At 42.5% G+C, this 19,575-nt stretch overlaps 1 protein-coding gene across 1 annotated transcript in view; it reads left to right on the top strand.

Annotated features, from left to right (window-relative positions):
- The window catches only part of LOC147751601 (solute carrier organic anion transporter family member 1C1-like), a 569,256-nt gene that overhangs the window by 537,648 nt on the left and 12,033 nt on the right, over positions 1–19,575 (top strand). Inside the window, exon 14 of the mRNA XM_086920557.1 lies at positions 3,820–3,937. Coding sequence (XP_086776683.1) covers positions 3,820–3,937 — 118 coding nt within the window. The remainder of the gene's footprint in view (positions 1–3,819; positions 3,938–19,575) is intronic.

The following is a 19,575-nucleotide window of genomic DNA, read 5'->3' as shown; positions in this document are numbered from 1 at the left end:
TACTGAGACAGACAGAATAGATACAAGTGGTTGTGCTCTGTAACTCATTTTTGTCTCCAAATATATTAGAATCATGACATGGCCAATGTAGACTACTTACTGACGAGGTCAATCAGTGAGTAAGATTCAGTTGGGTTTTAGTGCCCCCTATTATTTGATTGTCTAGACACATTACCCCTTAAGGTATGTGCTCTAGTCAGAATGCAGAACACATAGAAAAAGGAAAAACGAGGAGAAATGAAGATATTTTGCCCCCTTGCGCTTCCCTTACGCCTCTCCAGGGGAGGCGTAAGCTTTTGGCACTGCCTCAGACTTACGATTTCTAGTAAATCTGGGGCAGTGTCAAAAGGCCTTGGATGTTGCTGGGAATTTCCAGAGCAACACCCATTGCACGCCCCTTTATCCCCTTCCATGCTTGTGACGGAACCACTCCGTCACGTGCCACGGGTGGCGTGTGCTCATGACAGAGTGTTTCGGTCATGCCATGGCCGCTCTTCACACGTGGCACTGATTCCCCGCCTATGCGGGCAAATTAGTGAGTGGGCGAAGCCGTGATGGAACCTCTCCGTCATAAGCACAGCCCGCCCGTGACTCGTTACGGAGTGAATCCATCACAAGCATGGCGGCGCCGCGCGACCCCCCATTCCCCCAGTGCTGCAGCGGAATTACCGCCGCGGCCAAGGAGTTAACGCAGAACACTGTGTTAAAGGGACTGATATTTATCGGGCAGCATTAAGCCAAAAAAGTGGCTTAGTGCTGCCTGATAAATATCATGCATGCTTCTGTGCCACAGAACGTCACAAAAAGTGACGTTCCGATGGCGCAAGGGTCCACATAAATGAGACCCACAGTTCTGATGTGCAATGTCACCTGTGCAGACCACTTTAAGAGCCTTTTATTATCTCCCATGCATCCAGGATGAAACTGCTTTGTAATCAGTTACTAGTTTTATTTGAACATTACCAAAATAGACATGGCGTCGGGAGCAACTTGTTTACAGTGCACTTAAAATAAAACCTATTGACTCACCAGTCTGCAAATTCGAAGGTCTCTTGGAGCATTTCCCTCCACGATGCCCAGCAATTCACAATGGCTGTCTTATTTACCCGTTCAAATATTGGTTGGCATTCTTAGTACTTGCTGTTTGTAAGTGAGGCTTCCAAATGCAGGCTGCGGCCAGAGAAGAATCTCTCCTCCCCCAAGCTCAGCCAGCAGCAGCCACATGCTTGAGGGGACATATATGGACATCTTCATGTCTCGTAAACCACCAAGATAAGTTAAGGGTATCATTTTAACTAATAATAACCAGCTGTCAAGGCAGAATTGTATGAGGCTGAAGGGGGGCATGAGTGTGAATTGGGCAAACAAACATGAAGGCAATCCAAAGTGTTATCACAACAGGAGACCAAAAAAATATTTTCCAGCTGTGGGTGGGGGCACAGCAATACTCCACCTGCTCTTGGTACTACGTGGATTTGCATGGAGTTTCAAAGTTCCTCTGCAGAATTCCATGGACTGAAACCCTGTAAACTCCCCCCACCTTTATTAGTATGGCACACATTGTCTCCTATTGGCAAGATGTAATAAATCACCATCAAGGAAAAGCAAGTAAAAATTTGCAATGGAATTGTGAATCATCGAAAAACTAACCACCTTTATTCATCCATATACATTCTGATCACCAACCCGAAAAGTTCCATAGGTGTAGCATTCTCCATTCCTTTAGCCTTTGATATTCTTAGCTCGATATCTATTTGTTTACAACTGGCACCACGAGTAAAGAGACACACATTAATAGGGTAGATAGTCTGCTGTAATGCAGCATCTGAATTTGTGGGTTCTTGGGAACACCCGCTCCTCTGGCCAAACGTGATTCATTGAGTCCAATCTCCTGGGACCGTTGTATTGTTGCTGCCTGTATGTGAGATCGATCTGGGTTTTTCCTGTTCGCATGTTTGTCTAAGGTTTACGTGTCACCCCCACCCAAATTCTGGCAATCAGCTGCTTCTGGCGTAAATCACAGGGCCTGCCTAATCTCATATTTCTTCCAATTCAGGATTGAGGGGGAGGTCACATAGGGTAAATTCAACAATGGAGATATGAGTACTTTTCTATACGTACATATTTAGGGGCAGATTTATGTTAACTGGCGCATCCCCAGGGATGCGCCAGTTAACATGCGCCACAGTGCGCCACAGCTCTGCCAGCCATGGTGCGCCGCATTTATAATGCGGCGCACCATGGCGCAAAAACGGCACAGATGCGTGACGCATCTGTGCCGGAAATGTGTCGCATTGCTGGAGTTGCGTCGCAAGCGCGACGCAGCTCCAGCAAGGTTCGGGGGTGTCCCATTTTGCCAATGCTGCGTCAAGACCTATGCCTGCTTCAAGCAGGCGCAGGCTTTTGACGCAGCATTGGCTTAAAAGTGACTGAGTGAAATCTCATAGATTTCACTCAGCCACTTTTGAGAGGCGCACCTGCCCCGGAACGCCCACCCTGCGCCGGAACGCCCACAAGCGGCGCAGGGCTTTACAACGTGATGCATCTGCCTGGATGCGTCACGTTGTAAATCGTTCGTAGGGATGCGCCACGTTTACGCCGCCTTGCGTGACGCAACAGCGGCGTAAACGTGGCGCAAGGGCCTCATAAATCTGCCCCTTATTATGGTGAACATTAATGTATGTTCCAAAATTAAAATATTTTTTCGATAGAGTACTTTGCCACAGGATCACATCAGTTGACACTGCCACTGAAAAAACAACTCTAACAATCCAATTCAGTTAATTCAACCAAATATATTTAAAAAAGCAGGGGGCATATTACCAACAACTAGCGATAATTTTTGTCTCTAACTTGTTTAGAGACAAAAATTATCGCCGCACATCGGCGATTTTTATCGCAGATAAACCTTGCTATTAACAAGGTTTATCGCAAATGCGATAAAAAACTGCCGAAATGCATGAATATCGCTGAAAAGTCAGCGATATTCATGCATTATCGAGCAAATGCTCTTAGCCATGTTATCCACCTCCCATTGGATAACATGGCTAAGAACTGCTCAGGGCAGGTGTTAGCTTTTGGAGATATTCCCGCTTAGCGCGAATATCTCCAAAAGTTGGTAATAGGAGATAGCGATGTTAGCGACTGTTTTCAGTCTCTAACATCTTGGCACGCCCACTTTGCATCTCATTAGTGATAAATATCACTGACATGCAAAGTGGGGCCCAAGATGGTCGCTATCTCCTACTAGCTGTCGCTAACTGGTGTTAGCGACAGCTTGGTAATAGGGAGATAATTTTATCTCCGCTTTCTTGGCTTTTAAAGCCAAAAAAGCGGAGATAAACCCCCTTGATAATATGCCCCCAGATGTTTAATGGCATTACATCAGGGCATCAGCTTATAGAGGCAATGACTCTCCGGATGGAGGATATTCCATAATATAAAATCAACAAGGGTTTGTCTTTAAAGCATGTATGATTAAATATACCATAATTGCACTTAAATTGTCTCCTTTTAAGCACACCTATATTTTCAATATATATATTTTTACAATATACCTCGAGAACAAGAAAAAGAATGTTCAATATGCATTTTCTTATTCATATTTGAACTTAGAGGGCATCGTGGGGGATGTAGGTCACCTCCAAGCAGTTCTTAGTGGAATTAATGCCAGTGTTTCTGAATTGTACAAGCAAATCTAAATGACATCCTGATCAATGTCCTCTGTATGATGTTTTTCTCCCAAGTAAGAAACACAATATTAAATGGAAAGAAATGGTTCTGTACTAAATTCCTGTATTATTGTTTTTTAAATTATAGCTGGAATCCCAGCACCCATTTATTTTGGAGCCTTAATAGATAGGAGTTGCTTGAAATGGGGGACAAAAAGCTGTGGAGGTCGCGGTGCTTGTCGAATATACGACTCTGCCTTATACAGGTAAGGTGTTTGATGCCACAGAAATACACAAGTGTATTGTAGAAATACATGATTAAATAAATGGCTTAGAACTTCTGGAAATATTATAAACGTGTAGACAGAATGTACTTATTGAAGAGCAATATTTTTAAGTGTATACGAGAAGCCGTCAAGCTAAACATTAGTAAAAACACATTAAAGTGAACGTCATGAAAAAAAACAACAACATTGGATCACAGTTTGAAACATCCTTTACATTGCTGTGAGTATACCCCGATGCACATCCAACGCAGCCGTTACAACGCAAATTGTTACATCAACTTGTACTAGATGGTGCTATAACCTAAGAAATTGTAAGATTTACTATTCCAACACCTTCTCTACTGTACGTAGACTGGTGTTGGAATAGTAAATATTACTACTCCTATGTCCAGTGCCCTCCAGCGCAAGTCGTTGTAACAACTTGCTTTGTAAAAACTGCGATGTATCATTTTGATTGCAATGTTACATCACATATTTGTTTAAAGTCTGGTTTTCTTTAAAGTGGTTTACTAACTTTGCAACTGAGCTTCAGGTGCTAAACCTTAGTTTGAAAAGACTTGCATTTTAATAACCATTAACATTCTCAATAGCTCTTCTGAGACGCTCAGATCCTGAAACTGAAAAATTAATCGTGCATTCAAGAGCATTTTGTTTTGCTCCCTTGAAAAAAGTATCTTTTAACCAGGTGTAAGACACTGCTGAAGAATATTACCGCTTGAGACTTGAACAGTTTGCACCACACCAAGAAAGTTGCAGATCTTTCATGCAGAAATGCGTACAATCCTCAGAGTAATAAAATGGCTGACCGCCTAACCCTACTCAAGAAAGAACTGGTTGTCAGTGCAATGGACCATGTTGCTGCTCTAAAACCCTTATTCTTTGGTTTAATCTGTGGCTGAACCAATGGACTATTTTATATCAGGAGGCTTAGGAGAGGCAATTAGACTGGAAAATTAAAATTACATCGTTGTTCATTTTGACATTACCAGCACTTTTATAAATCTCGATCCTAATAGGTTTTAGTTGGTAGTGGGGAAAGTGTTGCACAGTCTTCAGATTTATCAAACGGTGTGTCCTGTGAAATAGAATATTCCATTTAGAGATTTGCTATTAAAGGCTAAACAGAGTTCAACCTATTGTGTGTAAAGGCAAGTTAGATGCAAAGAAGAAACATGGATGCAGCTAAATCTCATTACTTGCTGACCATCTATTTAAAATTGTGTCTGTACTAGAATGCCCTACTCTATACATTATATTTCACATCTTAGGACTTTTGGAGGTGTGACAATTGTAGTTTAAAAAAAAAATATTTGCTCACCTCTAGTTTTTGAAGTAAAACAGATATAACTTAAGTGTCTGGGTTTATGGGATTTCATCAGTAAAGAAAGAAATTCAGTGAAGCAAGTGAATGTTCTACTACAAGTTATGTATGGAGGGGGTGGCTTGGTTGAAAAAAGTATTTTCATAGTTGAATTACACTACACAACATCGGAACCCAGAAGATGCACTCAAATGGATGTGCTCATTCCTGACTGGAAGGACTCAGTAAGTCAGCCTGGCACCATACACCTTGGATGCCTGCAACCTCATCTGCGGAGTTCCACCAGAATCTTCTCTGAGTCCAACCCTCATTAATGGATACCTGATCCCTCTAGCCAGTATCATCCGCTCTCATTAGACGAAAGTCCTCTCCTATGCATACACCATTCAACTTATTCTCTACCTCATAGACAAGACGCTTAATAACCAGATCCTGTTCAGTGTCTGCATGACTGAATTTGCTCAATGGATAAAGACCAGTTGTCTGAAACTGAACACTGACACAAACAACATTTTAATCTTCAAGTAGAGTACTTCCCTGTGGGAATCCACTGGAGGCCAACTGAGCTCAGGCTGACCGCCACCTCACCACCCATGCCAATAACATTGAAATAGTTACCCACTGGAAGAAGACAAATGTTCTGAAGCTGAACACAGGCAAGACTGAAACAGTGATCTTCATGAAGAGCAGTTCACTGTAGGACTCCAGCTGCTGACCAATAGAGCTAGGACCAACACCCAGCCAGTCATTAACAGCAAATTTGAAATTGCCCCCAAATGACGACCAATGTTCTGAAGCTGAATACATGCAAGATCAAAATCATGATCTTCAGGAGTACCACTTCAATGTGGGACTCCATATGGTTGCAAACAGGGCTATAACCAACACTCATTCCCACCAACCACAAGCCTAATGTTTTTAAAAGAAAAGTGTGTTATTATATATTAAATATTGTATGAAATATTTACCCAAATAGATCTTAATAAAGAACGAATGACCCTCTAATAACTGAGGCCATTTTTGTATAGCACTAACTTGGCCTGAATGGTCGTCCACATACTCCGGGTAATGGATCTATAAAAAAATAAACAAAGGATATACATTTTAAAAGTCTGGAATATACGTCAAATGAGTTTGAAGCAAACAAATCTAGCAACCTAAATGGAAAAATAAAATTATTTTGATTAGTGAACCTTTTAGTAGCATTGTAAGAAATTACAAAAACAGTATAATTTACACACAATAACATTTTAAAAAGCAGTTAAAATGATGTCCAGAAAGGAAAAACTAGATTAGAAAGTATATGTTAGACCCGGGACACCCGGCTGGCCAAGGCTCACGCCAAAGTCAGTCAGAGATCACCATGTCTAAGGTCAGGGCAAGGGAGTTACACACCAAGATAACCCCTGCTCACCCTCTAGGTAACGTGACGCGAGCAGCAAGGCTAAACTCGGAGGTGATGTGTAAAGCGTTTGCGAGCGCACCCAGCAACAACACCCAAGGCCCACCACAAAGGAAACTCCACACAAGGTTATATAAAAAATAGCCTTTGTATTATAGCAAAAACACATTAGATAACACACACACTTTACAATATGCCAACAGGCACGGGCAGAATTTACAAGGGATTATGTACAGGACAGGGCCACATGGACCACTGTCAGGGGTAGGCACTTTTAGAATTAGCACTTGTAGGTATAACACTTAGCACATAAACATATAATGACTGTAGCACCAAAAATAGTAAATGTAGCACACAACCAGTAATCACTGGTAAGGGTAAATACCTCCTACGCAACCCTATACACTGTAGGAAAATTCCGCAGGGAACTAGGACCTTATCATCAGGACCTAAAGAAGGAAAACCATCACCTAAGTAGGTCACTTTTAGCAAAGGGAAGGAAACCTAAACAATCATCTAAGCAGGTCACATTTAGCAAAGGTAATAAAACATAAACAATCCTCTAAGCAGGTCACTTTTAGCAAAGGTAATAACATAAACACATTGCACATGAGGCATTAAAACACATTCAGAGGTGCAGGTAGAACATTTGCGCAGGAGTCACAAAAGCAAGTAAACCTTAAATGCGCAGGGTGCACATAGCACAACTCTAGAACTGTCCCTCAGGCCAACTGGCCTCGCAAGGGCTGAAATGCCCTAAGTCCAAATGTCAGGGAGGCTGCGCAGGCAGCCAAGAACACAAGCCTAAATGTAGCAACTGTCCACTAAGTGCTGGACAGTTGTAAATAATGCTGGGCAAACGTTGGAGCCTTGTGGGCTCAAGAACACGGGTGAGGGCAACACAGCGTCGGAGCCACGGAGCTCTAACCAACTCACTGCCCCTCAAGATCCTCGCGGGCTCTAACAAATATAATGTCACTCAAGAGCCTATCTGGGGCTCATAGATCAATATGGCTGGGCGATGAGCCTCTCTGGGCTCGCAAAGCAACTAGACGGGCCCTTAGGAGCTTCAGCGCTCTAACACAATGAAAATGCCCCCAGAGCCTCTCTGGGCTCTTAGAACACTACGGGCAGGGGGAGCCTCTGGGCTCGAGAACAAGAATGCCCTGAGCCTCTCGGGGCTCTACGAACACTATGGGCGGGAGCCTCTCCGGGCTCGTAAATCACAAATTGCCCCCAGGAGCCTCGGGGCTCCAAACACCAAAAATGCGGGCGATGTTGGAGTCCCTCACGGGGGATTCAGAATGAATGCCAATGCCCCAAGAGCCTCTGATAACGATGGAGTCCCACCCGGGGGACTCAGAACAATGGCCCCAGAACAATGTTGGAGCGGCCCTCTGATCAGGCGGGGCCGCTCGACAGTCAGGCAGCACACCCCTCGGGAAGCCAACACTCACAGAGTCCGGCGGCGGCCGTGGACGGAGAGCTCCCGCTCCTCGGGACTCTCTCTGCGGCTGGACTCTTCTCTTTTCCCGGGGCTCCCCCTTTGATCGGGAGCCTCGAGCAGGACACCGCAGGCTGCTACCTTTGTCTCGTGGCTCGGTGGGGGGCGGGACTTCCGGCCCGGCCGCGCTGGGATTGGCCGGCCAGTCAACCTCTTCCGGGTCGTCGCAGGCAGCGCGGCGGCCCGGCCGGGGCTGCACACACTCCTGGGCTGCAGCGGTAACCACGGGGCAATACCAGGTGGGCGCCGGCTTTAAATAATTAAATAAAAACGGGGCAAATGCGGCATGGCAGATGCTTGGAGTCAAAACAACAGCGCTCTGAACGCTAAGTCAATTTCGGCGCTACGAGCCGCCAGAAGGCAAAGCAAAGCGCTATTGAGCGCAGGGGCAGAAATAAAGCACTGCCAGTACTATAAGTCAAATAGAAGCGCTTCCAGGTGCTCTGGCAAAGTATAGCTCCAGCAGGGTCTGGAGGCAGGCAGGGGGGCAAGGCTGGGCCCAGAGCCAGCTCACTGGGTCTCCAGGCAGGGAGACACTCCAAGTGGTGGTCCTCCTGGCCCCAGCAACAGCAGCAGCCCCCTCAGCTAGGATCCAAAAGCAGAACAAATTGTATGGGGACACAGCCCCTTCTTATGCCACTAAATCCTTTGTCTGTAGGTGCAGGGTGGGGGAGAAACCAGTCGCAGCTGGTTTTGGAGCACCCTTGATGGCTCAACCACCCCTTTCATTCACTAGCAGGGCTAGGGTCATCAGTCGCACCACAGGGGGCGGAGCCAGCATTGTGTGGGGAAAGTCCAGCCCCATCAGGGACCAGGTGCACTCCTCCCCAGCCATCAACATGCTAATCTCACACTCACCACCGGGCAGACCCATCCAGCCTTCCTGGAGCCAGGCTCACCAGCCAGCTCCAGCCAATCACATGCCAGGCATATTTTACACTAATATGCCAACTCCTAGAAGTGGCACTTGTACACAAGACACACTCATGCCACATACATCATTGCGAAGCATTCATTCTCACGAGTTCGCACATACCAAATTCGAGTCTGCACTCCCCACGCATCAGGAACTACCAGGGACACACACATTCCCTATGCATTCCTATGGGAGAGCAGGCCAGCCTAACTACATGCACGCACTTTACTCTGGGACACAGGGAAAAAGTGCGCAGAGACCAAAAATCATCCACACAGATCACATATCAAAAGAAAAAAGATTAGGGGTGAACCTGCCAGAAGGGCCAATTCCAACAGTATACATAATTTGTACCATACATTCAACACCACATAGTATAGAGGAGAAATATTAAAAAAAATCGAAGGCCTCATATAAGCATTGCAAAGTACATTTATTTAAAAAATATATATATTCAGCATACAAAATTTAAATAGATTAACATTTTTATGTAAAATAACTTTGGTTTGTAAAACAAATAATATGAATTCAATAACATAAAAATACAATGATAACATAGTACATTACAACCCAAAACATTTTGAAACATAGCAGAAAATAGAGATTGATGAACACATAACACTTTACATATGGAACATCTGAAAGAAAAGAGAGAATTACCAAAATATCATTGCAATATTATTTTAACCCCAAAAACAAGGCATCACAGTAGATGTTGTCATACCTAGTGAAAATATGCAGTACAAATGGACAGACATTTACAATATAAAACACATATATGAAATTTGTTATTAGGTGAAAATACACTTACAAGCACCATAACATCATGTGATATGTAATGGAGATGGACATCTGTAATCCTGAATACAACTAAATGCATTCAAACAGACATACAAGCAAGACAAAAAAAATCAAAAACATGTAACATGAATTAAAACACAGACATTGACAACACATATGAGGAATTAGTAAAACAATAAAAACAACAATAATGATACATATTTTGTAAATAAAAAAATACATATTTTTATATAAAGGGTTATATGTTTAAAAAAGGTGCTTCAACTAAATTAAAAGCAAAAACGACATTTAGGTTTAGTGACACATTCAAAAGTATAATTTACCAATGTCCACTCCACCATGGATTCCTGTCAGGCCTTCAGGATGAAGGATCTGCAAGACCTTCTCCTCTTTCTCCTCCCAGGAAAGTAGTTGCAAGGGGTGGCTGGAATACCCACCACCAGTCCTGTGGGCTTCTGGGTGATGCTTGGAGGCCAAGGAATGCACTCTTTCCCGCAGGTCATTCCACCTCTTCCTAAGTTCCTACTTTGTGAGAGATTGCTTGCTACAGCATTCACTCCATCAACTCTATTGGCCCACATTCGCCTTTTCTGAGCTATAGTTGTATTTTGATCTTGGCTCCTAACAATTCTGACTCTGCACTAATATTTTCATCTAGCATGACTGACAATTCTCCTTCAGTAAAACAGGAGTTTCTCCTCCCTGCCAGTATAAAAAACTAAACCTAAATACATTACATTTTATGACCCATGAGAATAGAAATGGAAGAGTAAACAATTAACAAGAAAAAGGGAAAGCAACAAAAAATCTGAATTCACTGAAAAAAAAATTCCTTAACAATGTTCTGCTGCAGTGGAATGGCAACGGATCTCTGTATGAAATGGAGTGTGTTTTATAGTCTGTTATTCAGGTGATAAAACGTGTCCAAAACACATCAGGTGTGGTGCTAGCATCCATCCAAAAGCTACACCAATAGTGCAATGTTGAAATTGTGCCTTGACTGACTCCCATTATCAGCAATCTACCGCTAGGTCAACACCTGCACAAGTGTAAAATCTAAATAGCTTGGACCAATCCTGCCTCCCTAATGGCAATGGAGTAATGTTAGCCAGCAGGCGAGTCCATGGTGTTGACAGCAGTGAGCCACTTACACAACAGAAAACTGTCTGTCAATGTGAACAACAGATCAGCCAGCACACATGTAAATGTGGTGGGTAGGAATCCGTCAGCTCGATGGAGTACTTGCATATGCCAACACGAAGGGACAACAGTAGTCCTTCCAAGATCTAAATCAGATCATCAGTCTTCAAATGTCATCAGTAAATGTTTTTTGGGCTAACTAATGGAACCACTTCTATATTTCCAAACCTCCAGAGTTATAGATGCTGTTGGCAACCCCGGACATGACCACTATTATTCTCTTGGAGCAGCATACCCAATCTATGTGACCTTTGGGGGCCAGTAGCAATTGTGCAAAAGCTTGAATTAGTGAAATGTAATCTTGGCCTCATGAAGGAAGGTGTCATAAATACGTAAGAGATTCTCCCAATCCTCAAAAGTATAATCATGGTTCAACCTTGACTGCCAATTTACTCTAGTACTCTTCCTTGTGGGGGCAGAGAGGAGCTTATTGATCATAAGCAATACAGGTCAGAAACCACCCCCTTGTTTTAACAAAAATCTGTAAGTACGGGGCTATAGGGGAGAGCTGGAGATATATTGCCTCCTAGTTGACTCCTGAGGTAATGTAGCAATTGAGTATAGAATCATCTATGGGACTGATTAAAAAATAAATGTAGTTTAAAGCTCCTGTAAGCCATTGAGGGTGTTGTGTGTGAAACATTGGTCAATTGGTAAAATACAGTGTGAATTGCAGCCCGTCCAGGATACTGAGGTGTATCATATCTGAATTGGGCCAGGGCGGAGTTAGTGGAATTTCATTCTGTGGAATTCCGCTGAGTCACCGTAACAGTCGACAGAATTCTGCAGAGTTCTGCGGGCAGGCGTAGTATTGCTCTGCCTTCCTTCACACCAGGGTGAAGTCAAGGAGTGTATAGACAGGCTGACCTCCATGGGAAGAACGGATAAGCTGACAGTTAAAGGGGACCCTACGCTGCACGCAGAAGAACAGTACAAGAAAACAGCAGCGGGTCATGTGAAGAGGACAGTGCCTTGATGGGCAGACAGCACTCACCTCTGTTCCTGGAGATATGAGGGCATGCTGCATGATGAGTGCCCAGCAGGGTATGATGGGTGCCCCTGCTGTGGGAGCCAGGGCTGTGGCCCAGCTGTGGCACCTGGAGCACTTTCAGAAGCAGTCTTGAAGTTCGCCACTGCCCATTGCCACCTTCAGGCAATAGGAGGGGTGAGCAAGATGGTGGGCAGGCATATGCTCTACTGCCACAGCAGGCTCAGAGCAGAAGTAAAGGAGGGTACAGGCTTGTCAGCAGACAAAACAATGCTGACTACTGATGAAGAGTTAGCTGTCTGTCAAACTATACTCTGCCTCTCGGGCTCTAAACAGGAAACACCAGTGGGAGCCTAATCTTCTGTACATTACACATGAAAGATGGGTGTCACCCTGTGTTGGCCTCAAAAAGAAGAGCATGAGAAAATGTCCAGCTGGACCCAACAAATGCAACCTTCGCTGGGACTCTAGACGCCCAGGTGCAGGAGAGGGCACAGGGAGCGCTATATGCAAACTCAGATATAAAGTGAAGTATGAATAAATATTATTACAGTCCTACTGGTAATTCTGCTGAATGTAATGCTTGTAAGTGCTTTTGCTACCTCCCAACCACCACCCCCGGTGTAGGTTGTGCTCTCAACTGTCTAGTATTTCTTTACACTGAAATTCGCCCTGAAGACTCGATGTATTGTTTTTTATTTCAGAATTATGTAGCACTTCCTACCACAGATTGGGTCACATGGTGCTACGAATTGCATTGGGATCCTATGTGCCCTTTTGAGAGGCATAGTTGAAAAGCGTGTAGGTTGTAGAATGACCTATATGGGAGGAGTCAGTACAGTGTGTGTGGTTTGCTCTAAAGAAGGCACAGCAGTGTTTCTGTGTTTCCAGCACTAATGTCAGATTGGTGGATATGCACCAATGAGGGTTGAGCCTGCTGAGCAGGAAGAGAAAAAAAGACAGGACAGCAGGGAGTGGGGGCGGACACTTTAGCATCTGTCTGTATGCGGAATAATGTTGACAGCAGTGGTGCAGCCCACACACATTATGATTTTTCACTAAACCATTAGGGTGGGCGGTAAACTCTGTCACGTAGCAGAATGCAGGATGTTTTGCTGAACTTCGGGCTCCAAGTTTAGAGCCCAGATTAGCAAAAACTCTGTGAACTCCACCGACAGAGCAGAGATGACTGCCCACCTCTAATCTTAATTCGATTTTAGTGCCAAAGACAAGCTGCAGAATGGAATATTGAATTGGCTCTAGCGTGTGTGTGTGTGTCCACATGAGCTGCATGGCTTTCATCTGCATTTGAACAAAATAATGAGTCGCAAATATTGGGAGATACAAAAATCTGACAAAAAATATTAAGATGCAAAAAAATTGTTGCCAAGTATGTTGTTTTTTGTGTGTAAGTAATAGTGCTTTTATGACATTGTTTTTAACCCTTTCCAAGCGGCCGCGATTCCCCTGGTGTGCTGTAAACAGCACAAACAGGGGCGGGCCATGACGAACCCCAGCCGTCATCAGCACACGAGCACCGCAGTGCATGACGGCTGGGGTTCGTCATCAGCATGGAAGGGGTTAATAACATTTTCAATAATATAGTTCTAAATATATGTGGTTTAGTTTATATATTCATTTTATGTATTACTATTGTTTTTTTAAATAAAGTTTGAATTGTGAATAATATTAAATATTTAAGTATGTAATGCTGATTTCTTTAAGCTATATTTACCTTTGGGTTGAAAGTCTATAGCAGTATGGGGTGAAATTGTATTTGAGTAATATTAAAGCTAACAAAAATGATTTAATAATAATGATTTAATTAGTTGGTAAGTATGTCAATTGTTTATTAATTATATAATTTGTTATGTTTTAGCGGTGGGCCACTGGATTAGTATGGTTATACAATGGGAAATTAAGTTAATTAAGTATCAATTAAGTAACAATTAATTGTTAATTAATTATTATTTTTTTGTCAAGTAGGCAAATTATGCTATATTTATTTTAATTACATTTCCAATGCAGGTTGCTAGGTTTGTAGGGGTGTATGCGAGAAGGTTGCTTAAGTAATTATTCATAATTATGTATTAATTAATGTATTAATCATTATTTAATTGACTATTGAATCTATAAATTGTTCTGTACATATTTATTTTAGTTATATTTTAGATGTGAGTTGTTAGGTTTGTTAGGATATAGTATGGAAATTAAATTAAGTAATAATCATTTAAAAGTTATTAACTGTTAATTAAATATTTAATCGGTTATTACTAATGCAAATTGTGCTACACCTATTTATTTTAATTATATGGTAGGTATGGGCTGCTAGGTTTCTAGGGCCTGAGGTGGTTAGTTATTTAGGTACTACTGATTTAATAATTATTGTTAATTAAATATGTATTTAGATATCATCATCAATTTCGGCACAATAGCCATAAAATCCTAAATAAGAAAATCACGTAATATAAAATACAAATTATAAATATAGTCAGTAATGGATGTTAAAACTCTTTAAGAAAGGCATAAAAATCACTTAACCTTTTGCGCAGGATACAAAATCTCAAAGTCAATGGCATTAGTACATTGCACCATGGACACAGCACCACTACCTTATTTCCCTGCAAGAATACTTGATGTTTGCCTGACTCTCCATGTTGACATCAAGAATAAGGAAACTACAAAAATCTGACTAGTATCTGATTTCATAATCTTTAGACCCTCTTTGTGCTCCCTAACACCCAGGTTGCTGTATAATGGTGTTATCAAACTCTTCCTATTAGTTGTGTATGCTGGGCAAAACAATATAACATGCTCAAGAGTTTCTCCAGTGTTGTCACAGAATGGACATGTCAAGCAACAACTCATGAGGTTTGTGCCCATTTTGCACTATAAGAATGGAGGGACAATATCGGATACCAAAACTGAAGAAACAGCATCCAGGTTGATTCTGGCTCTATCTCATCCAGGAAGTGTTCTTCCAAAAAAGAATCCTTCACTGAGAGAAAAGCATCAGTAAAAAGTACCAAGTTTTGTCTGGGTGTATGGAATACTCTCTTTATGATGTCATTTGAGATGTCATCATTGATGTCATCAGTGATGTCACTAACCATGTCATGAATAATGTAATATGTGATGTCATCAGCAGTGCATTGTGGGGGTGCGAGTTATAGTTAGCTCAACTAACTATAACAGCCACATTTCTCTGGTTCTGTACAGGTAAAATGTCCAACTAACTATAACATCCCTGAAACCTATGTTTTTTTCACTGAATGTCTATGGTTTTTTAAATGCTAATTTCAAACTATAACGTCCCTGAAACCTATTGTTTTTTCAGTGAATTTCAAAGGTTTTTTAAATGTTAATGTTAACTGGTATTTGTATTGCGCATAATCACCGGTAGGTCGCTTAGCAAGTCAAGTCAAGTCAAAAAGTGCTTTATTCGAGTATTACTCATAAAAGCATGATAAACACAGAATTATATTAAAAACAAATAAAAATTTTCTGTCAAACACAATGACACAGCACTTTAAAATACATACAGAAATACGTTGAATTAAAAAGATTTTTCCATTATAAAAAATTGATAAATGGTTTAGAAGAGAATTAATACAGTACAAAAACTTTTCAAGATATAGAACGCTGGTAAGCTAAAATCATTGATACAAATACAGAAAGCACACTTTGTAGTAAACAGAGAATAGTTATCCAACTAGCAGTCTCTGTATTGATGCAAGATCATTTGTAATAAAAAAAGAAGCAGTAATTACAGCTACAGGGGGACCATTTTTTCAGACAGAGAATAGTTATCTACTAGCAGTCTCTGCCTGATTGCCCAAGCTCAACCGAGATATTTTGCCGTAGCTATCATAATCCAGGTAACTTGGCTCGTACATATAATTCGCAAGGCTACCAAGCTACAAGTTGTCCCAAGGTTCCTGCACATCGGTGCTAGCCAGACACGTCTTGGCACAGCATAGGCCCTACAAGAGAATAATAAATGGCCCAGTGACTCCTTCCCCGTCCCACAGACTGGGCAGATGTTATTACTTCCATGACCCCATTTTGCTGTCAATTATCTTATTGGAAGTGCACCAGCCCTCAATTGAAATAGAAGCTTTCTATCACCTGGCTTCGAGATGGTGTCCCAGTAGGTTTCCAAGGTTGGATACATTTTAGCCTCAAGATAGTACATAGACATGGACCCGATACTATGAGTACATAAGGCTTTGTTAGCAGCATTTTCCCCAAAAATGTTTTTTAAGACAAGCTTTGAGGGGAATAATGCGCCAACAGGGTCCAACCATAAAGAACTCAACCCAAGCTCAAATAATATGGCTTTCAACGAATTAAGCCAACTTATTTTATGGAAGCCATCAGCCTTGATGATGTCCAAAAAACCCGTGGCGTAATGTGAAAGCTCGGGAGTAGTCCAGAGTCTACGCCAATACAAGATCGGACGTAGTCTGGCTAAATCCTTAATCTGTTTCCTTCCGAGGTCATATCTCAAGGGTAGCAGCGGAGTGCTTTTAGGTGTACCAGTCAATGCACGTAAAAATTTATTTTCTGAAGCTTGTAAAGCATTAAGATTTTCGAATCCCCACATTTCTGCACCGTACAATGCAGACCCAATAGCCTTTGCTTTGTAGACCAATAGGGCTGGTTTAACAGGTTTAGTTAGGGATTTCCTGTGCTCTGAATTAATGGCACCCGATAATTGCTTATGCCGCAATGTAGCGATATTTAAGTGCTGGCTCCACCTGTTGTTATTAGAGATTTGAATACCCAGATATGTGAATGAGTTGACTACCTCTAGTGGCCGGCCACTCATCATAAGTTTAGATTTAAAACTGCGATGCGGCTTAAAAACCATGAGTTTAGTTTTGGTGGTATTCACCTCAAGCCCATGTTCCCCACAGAAATTTTCAAAAATCAATAGAGCACGCTGCAAACCACTAGGGGTTTTTGATAAAATTAGCGTGTCATCCGCAAACATTAGTATGGGGATTTTTAGGCCTGAGAGGGAAGGAGCATCAACAGTTGCGGGTACCAATCGGGAGACGACACCATTTATAAACAATGTAAACAAAGTGGGGGCCATTGAGCACCCCTGTCTGACTCCTCGTTCGACACTGAAATCAGCTGTAACCATCCCGTAGCCACCCCATTGGATTTTAGCAAAATTAGATTCATGGAGACGCAATATCATTGTTAGTAGTTCTTTTGGGACACCCAGACTATGCAAGACTTGCCACAGTTTGACCCGTGGGACCAGGTCGAAGGCAGCCCGCAGATCGACAAATGCCGCATACAGGCTGCCCCCCCTACCACCACGGTCTTCCACTGTAGCAGCTGGAAGCGGAACACTTGGTCAACCGTACTGGTTGCCCTTCTAAATCCTGCTTGGAAAGGAGATAGAATGTTATTATCTTCTGCCCAATCAAGGAGCCTATTAACCACTACACGCCCCACAATTTTTTGGACAGTGTCAATAAGGCTAATAGGCCAAAAAATACAGGGCTGGGAACGGTCCCCCTTTTTGTATACAGGGATGATCACTGCGCCTCTCCATGAATCAGGAACATCCGCTCCCTGTGCTATAAAGTTGATAAGCAAATAGATATATTTGCACCAGCGATCTTTATCGTTTAAAAAGATGTCAGCAGGTACACCATCTGAGCCAGGGGCACGCCCTCGCTTTACTACGCTTATAGCAGACTCTATCTCTTTAAGAGTAAAGATAAAGTCTTCTGAAAATGTTCTGATAAGACAATCCTCATCCACGCCTAATGTGTTAAGGGTATATTGTGAGCTAAAGAATTCTACCCATGCCTCTTGTGATACATTATTGTTTGGAGACTCTTCAGCTTTCTCAGAACCCCATTTTACGATGTTCCAAAATGCTCTGGAGTCCTTCATGTCGCTGGCCTTCTTCAATTTGCACCAGTGCTGCTCATCCCACTCCCTCTTAGCTTTAGCTATACATGCTTTATATTCCTTTCTGGCAAGACTTACGAGTGCACAGTCTCTCCTCTTAATTGCCTGCCCAAGGTCGAACCTAGCCTTCCTGCAGTCAGTATTGTACCATCTTGCATCCTTACAGGTCTTAGCCCCCTTTCTCTTATCAGGTCTAAGAAAGTGCTCCTTGATCTTAGCAAAAAGTATTTCATGAATTTTAACCACATCCCCCAAACCAGAAGAAGAGGCACTAATCAATTCCATGGCCAGTATGGCTTGGTCAATGTCTTTGTTGATAGTATCTATAGCCTGCTGGTTATTAGCTACAGTATCCCATCTTAGCCTACGCATATTATTCTCAGGAATGATCATCGGTGGAACGAGGTCATTCGTGCAAGTAGAATTTGTCTCTGCAGACCACCATTTATGAGTCACACATAGGGGGTTGTGGTCACTCTCAGGTCTCATGGTAACCACCATATCACTGAGGGTAGGCCACAAAGGCAGACTACAGATTACATAATCGATTCTACTTTTATGCCTCCCGTTGTCAAAAGTTACAGAGCCATTTTTATCCTTACTTGTTCTTCCATTCATGGCTCTCAAACCCTTTTCAAGGCACATTGCATTAATAGCTATTATATCCTCAGTCCAGCGAGAAACTGGTTTCAGTTGTAGTTCTGGAATACCCCAAAGAGAGTCCTCTTCAGCTCCAGTATAGGCCTCACCCACGACCAAGGGCTCAAACATCCTGTTAAGGTCACCTGCTATGACAATATTGTTCTCATGGGAGTGCTCATCGAGGAAGTTTTCCAAGGCTATTAGAACTTCAGATCTGCCACCTTTGGCACTCCTAACATATAAGTTGTAAATATCAAGTGACCCGAGAGTGGCCGTGGTTAGCCTAATCAACTGTATATCGCTGTGACTGGTATCTATGTTTTTGACTGAGAGGTTTAGTGACTGTCGAACCCAAATAGTAAGCTCCCCCATAGGTCTACCTTTCACACCCTTTATAGCTGGCACTGAAAAATTCAAGTAACCTAGTATAAAGACAGGTTCGCATGCCCAAGTCTCCTGAAATATGCAGATATCAAATTGAGTAACAAAACCAAGCCAGTCCCCACAGTCTAGCTTAGAGCTCAAACCAGCTAAATTCCAGGAGATTAAGTTAGCAGACCCTGATGTAAAATTATTTATACAGTTCTCACCTACTACTGGGACATCTAGGTTGTTCAACAAGTTGCTATTATGGCAGCTATCATCCTGGGGAGGCAAGCTAGATATGGTTTGTTCCACACTAATCGGGGGTGCAACAATATTACCCTTGGGGAGTCAATCACAATCGTTTAGATTGGAAAGAGCTGAGTACCTATTTTCTAGATTTAAACCCCACTCTGTCTGCTGCACTTCCCTCCGCCCTTTTGATGAGACTACATTCCACTTTGTCTTTAGCATAGTTTTATTAGAAACCCTCCCACTTTGCGGATAGAAGAAATCTAGGGTCAATGGAATAATTTCGGTAGA

The sequence above is a fragment of the Lissotriton vulgaris genome, chromosome 1_1, assembly GCF_964263255.1.
Source record: "Lissotriton vulgaris chromosome 1_1, aLisVul1.2, whole genome shotgun sequence".
Lineage (NCBI taxonomy): Eukaryota > Metazoa > Chordata > Amphibia > Caudata > Salamandridae > Lissotriton > Lissotriton vulgaris.
Note: the sequence above shows the minus strand (reverse complement) of the source record. Positions and strands in the feature narration are given on the sequence as shown.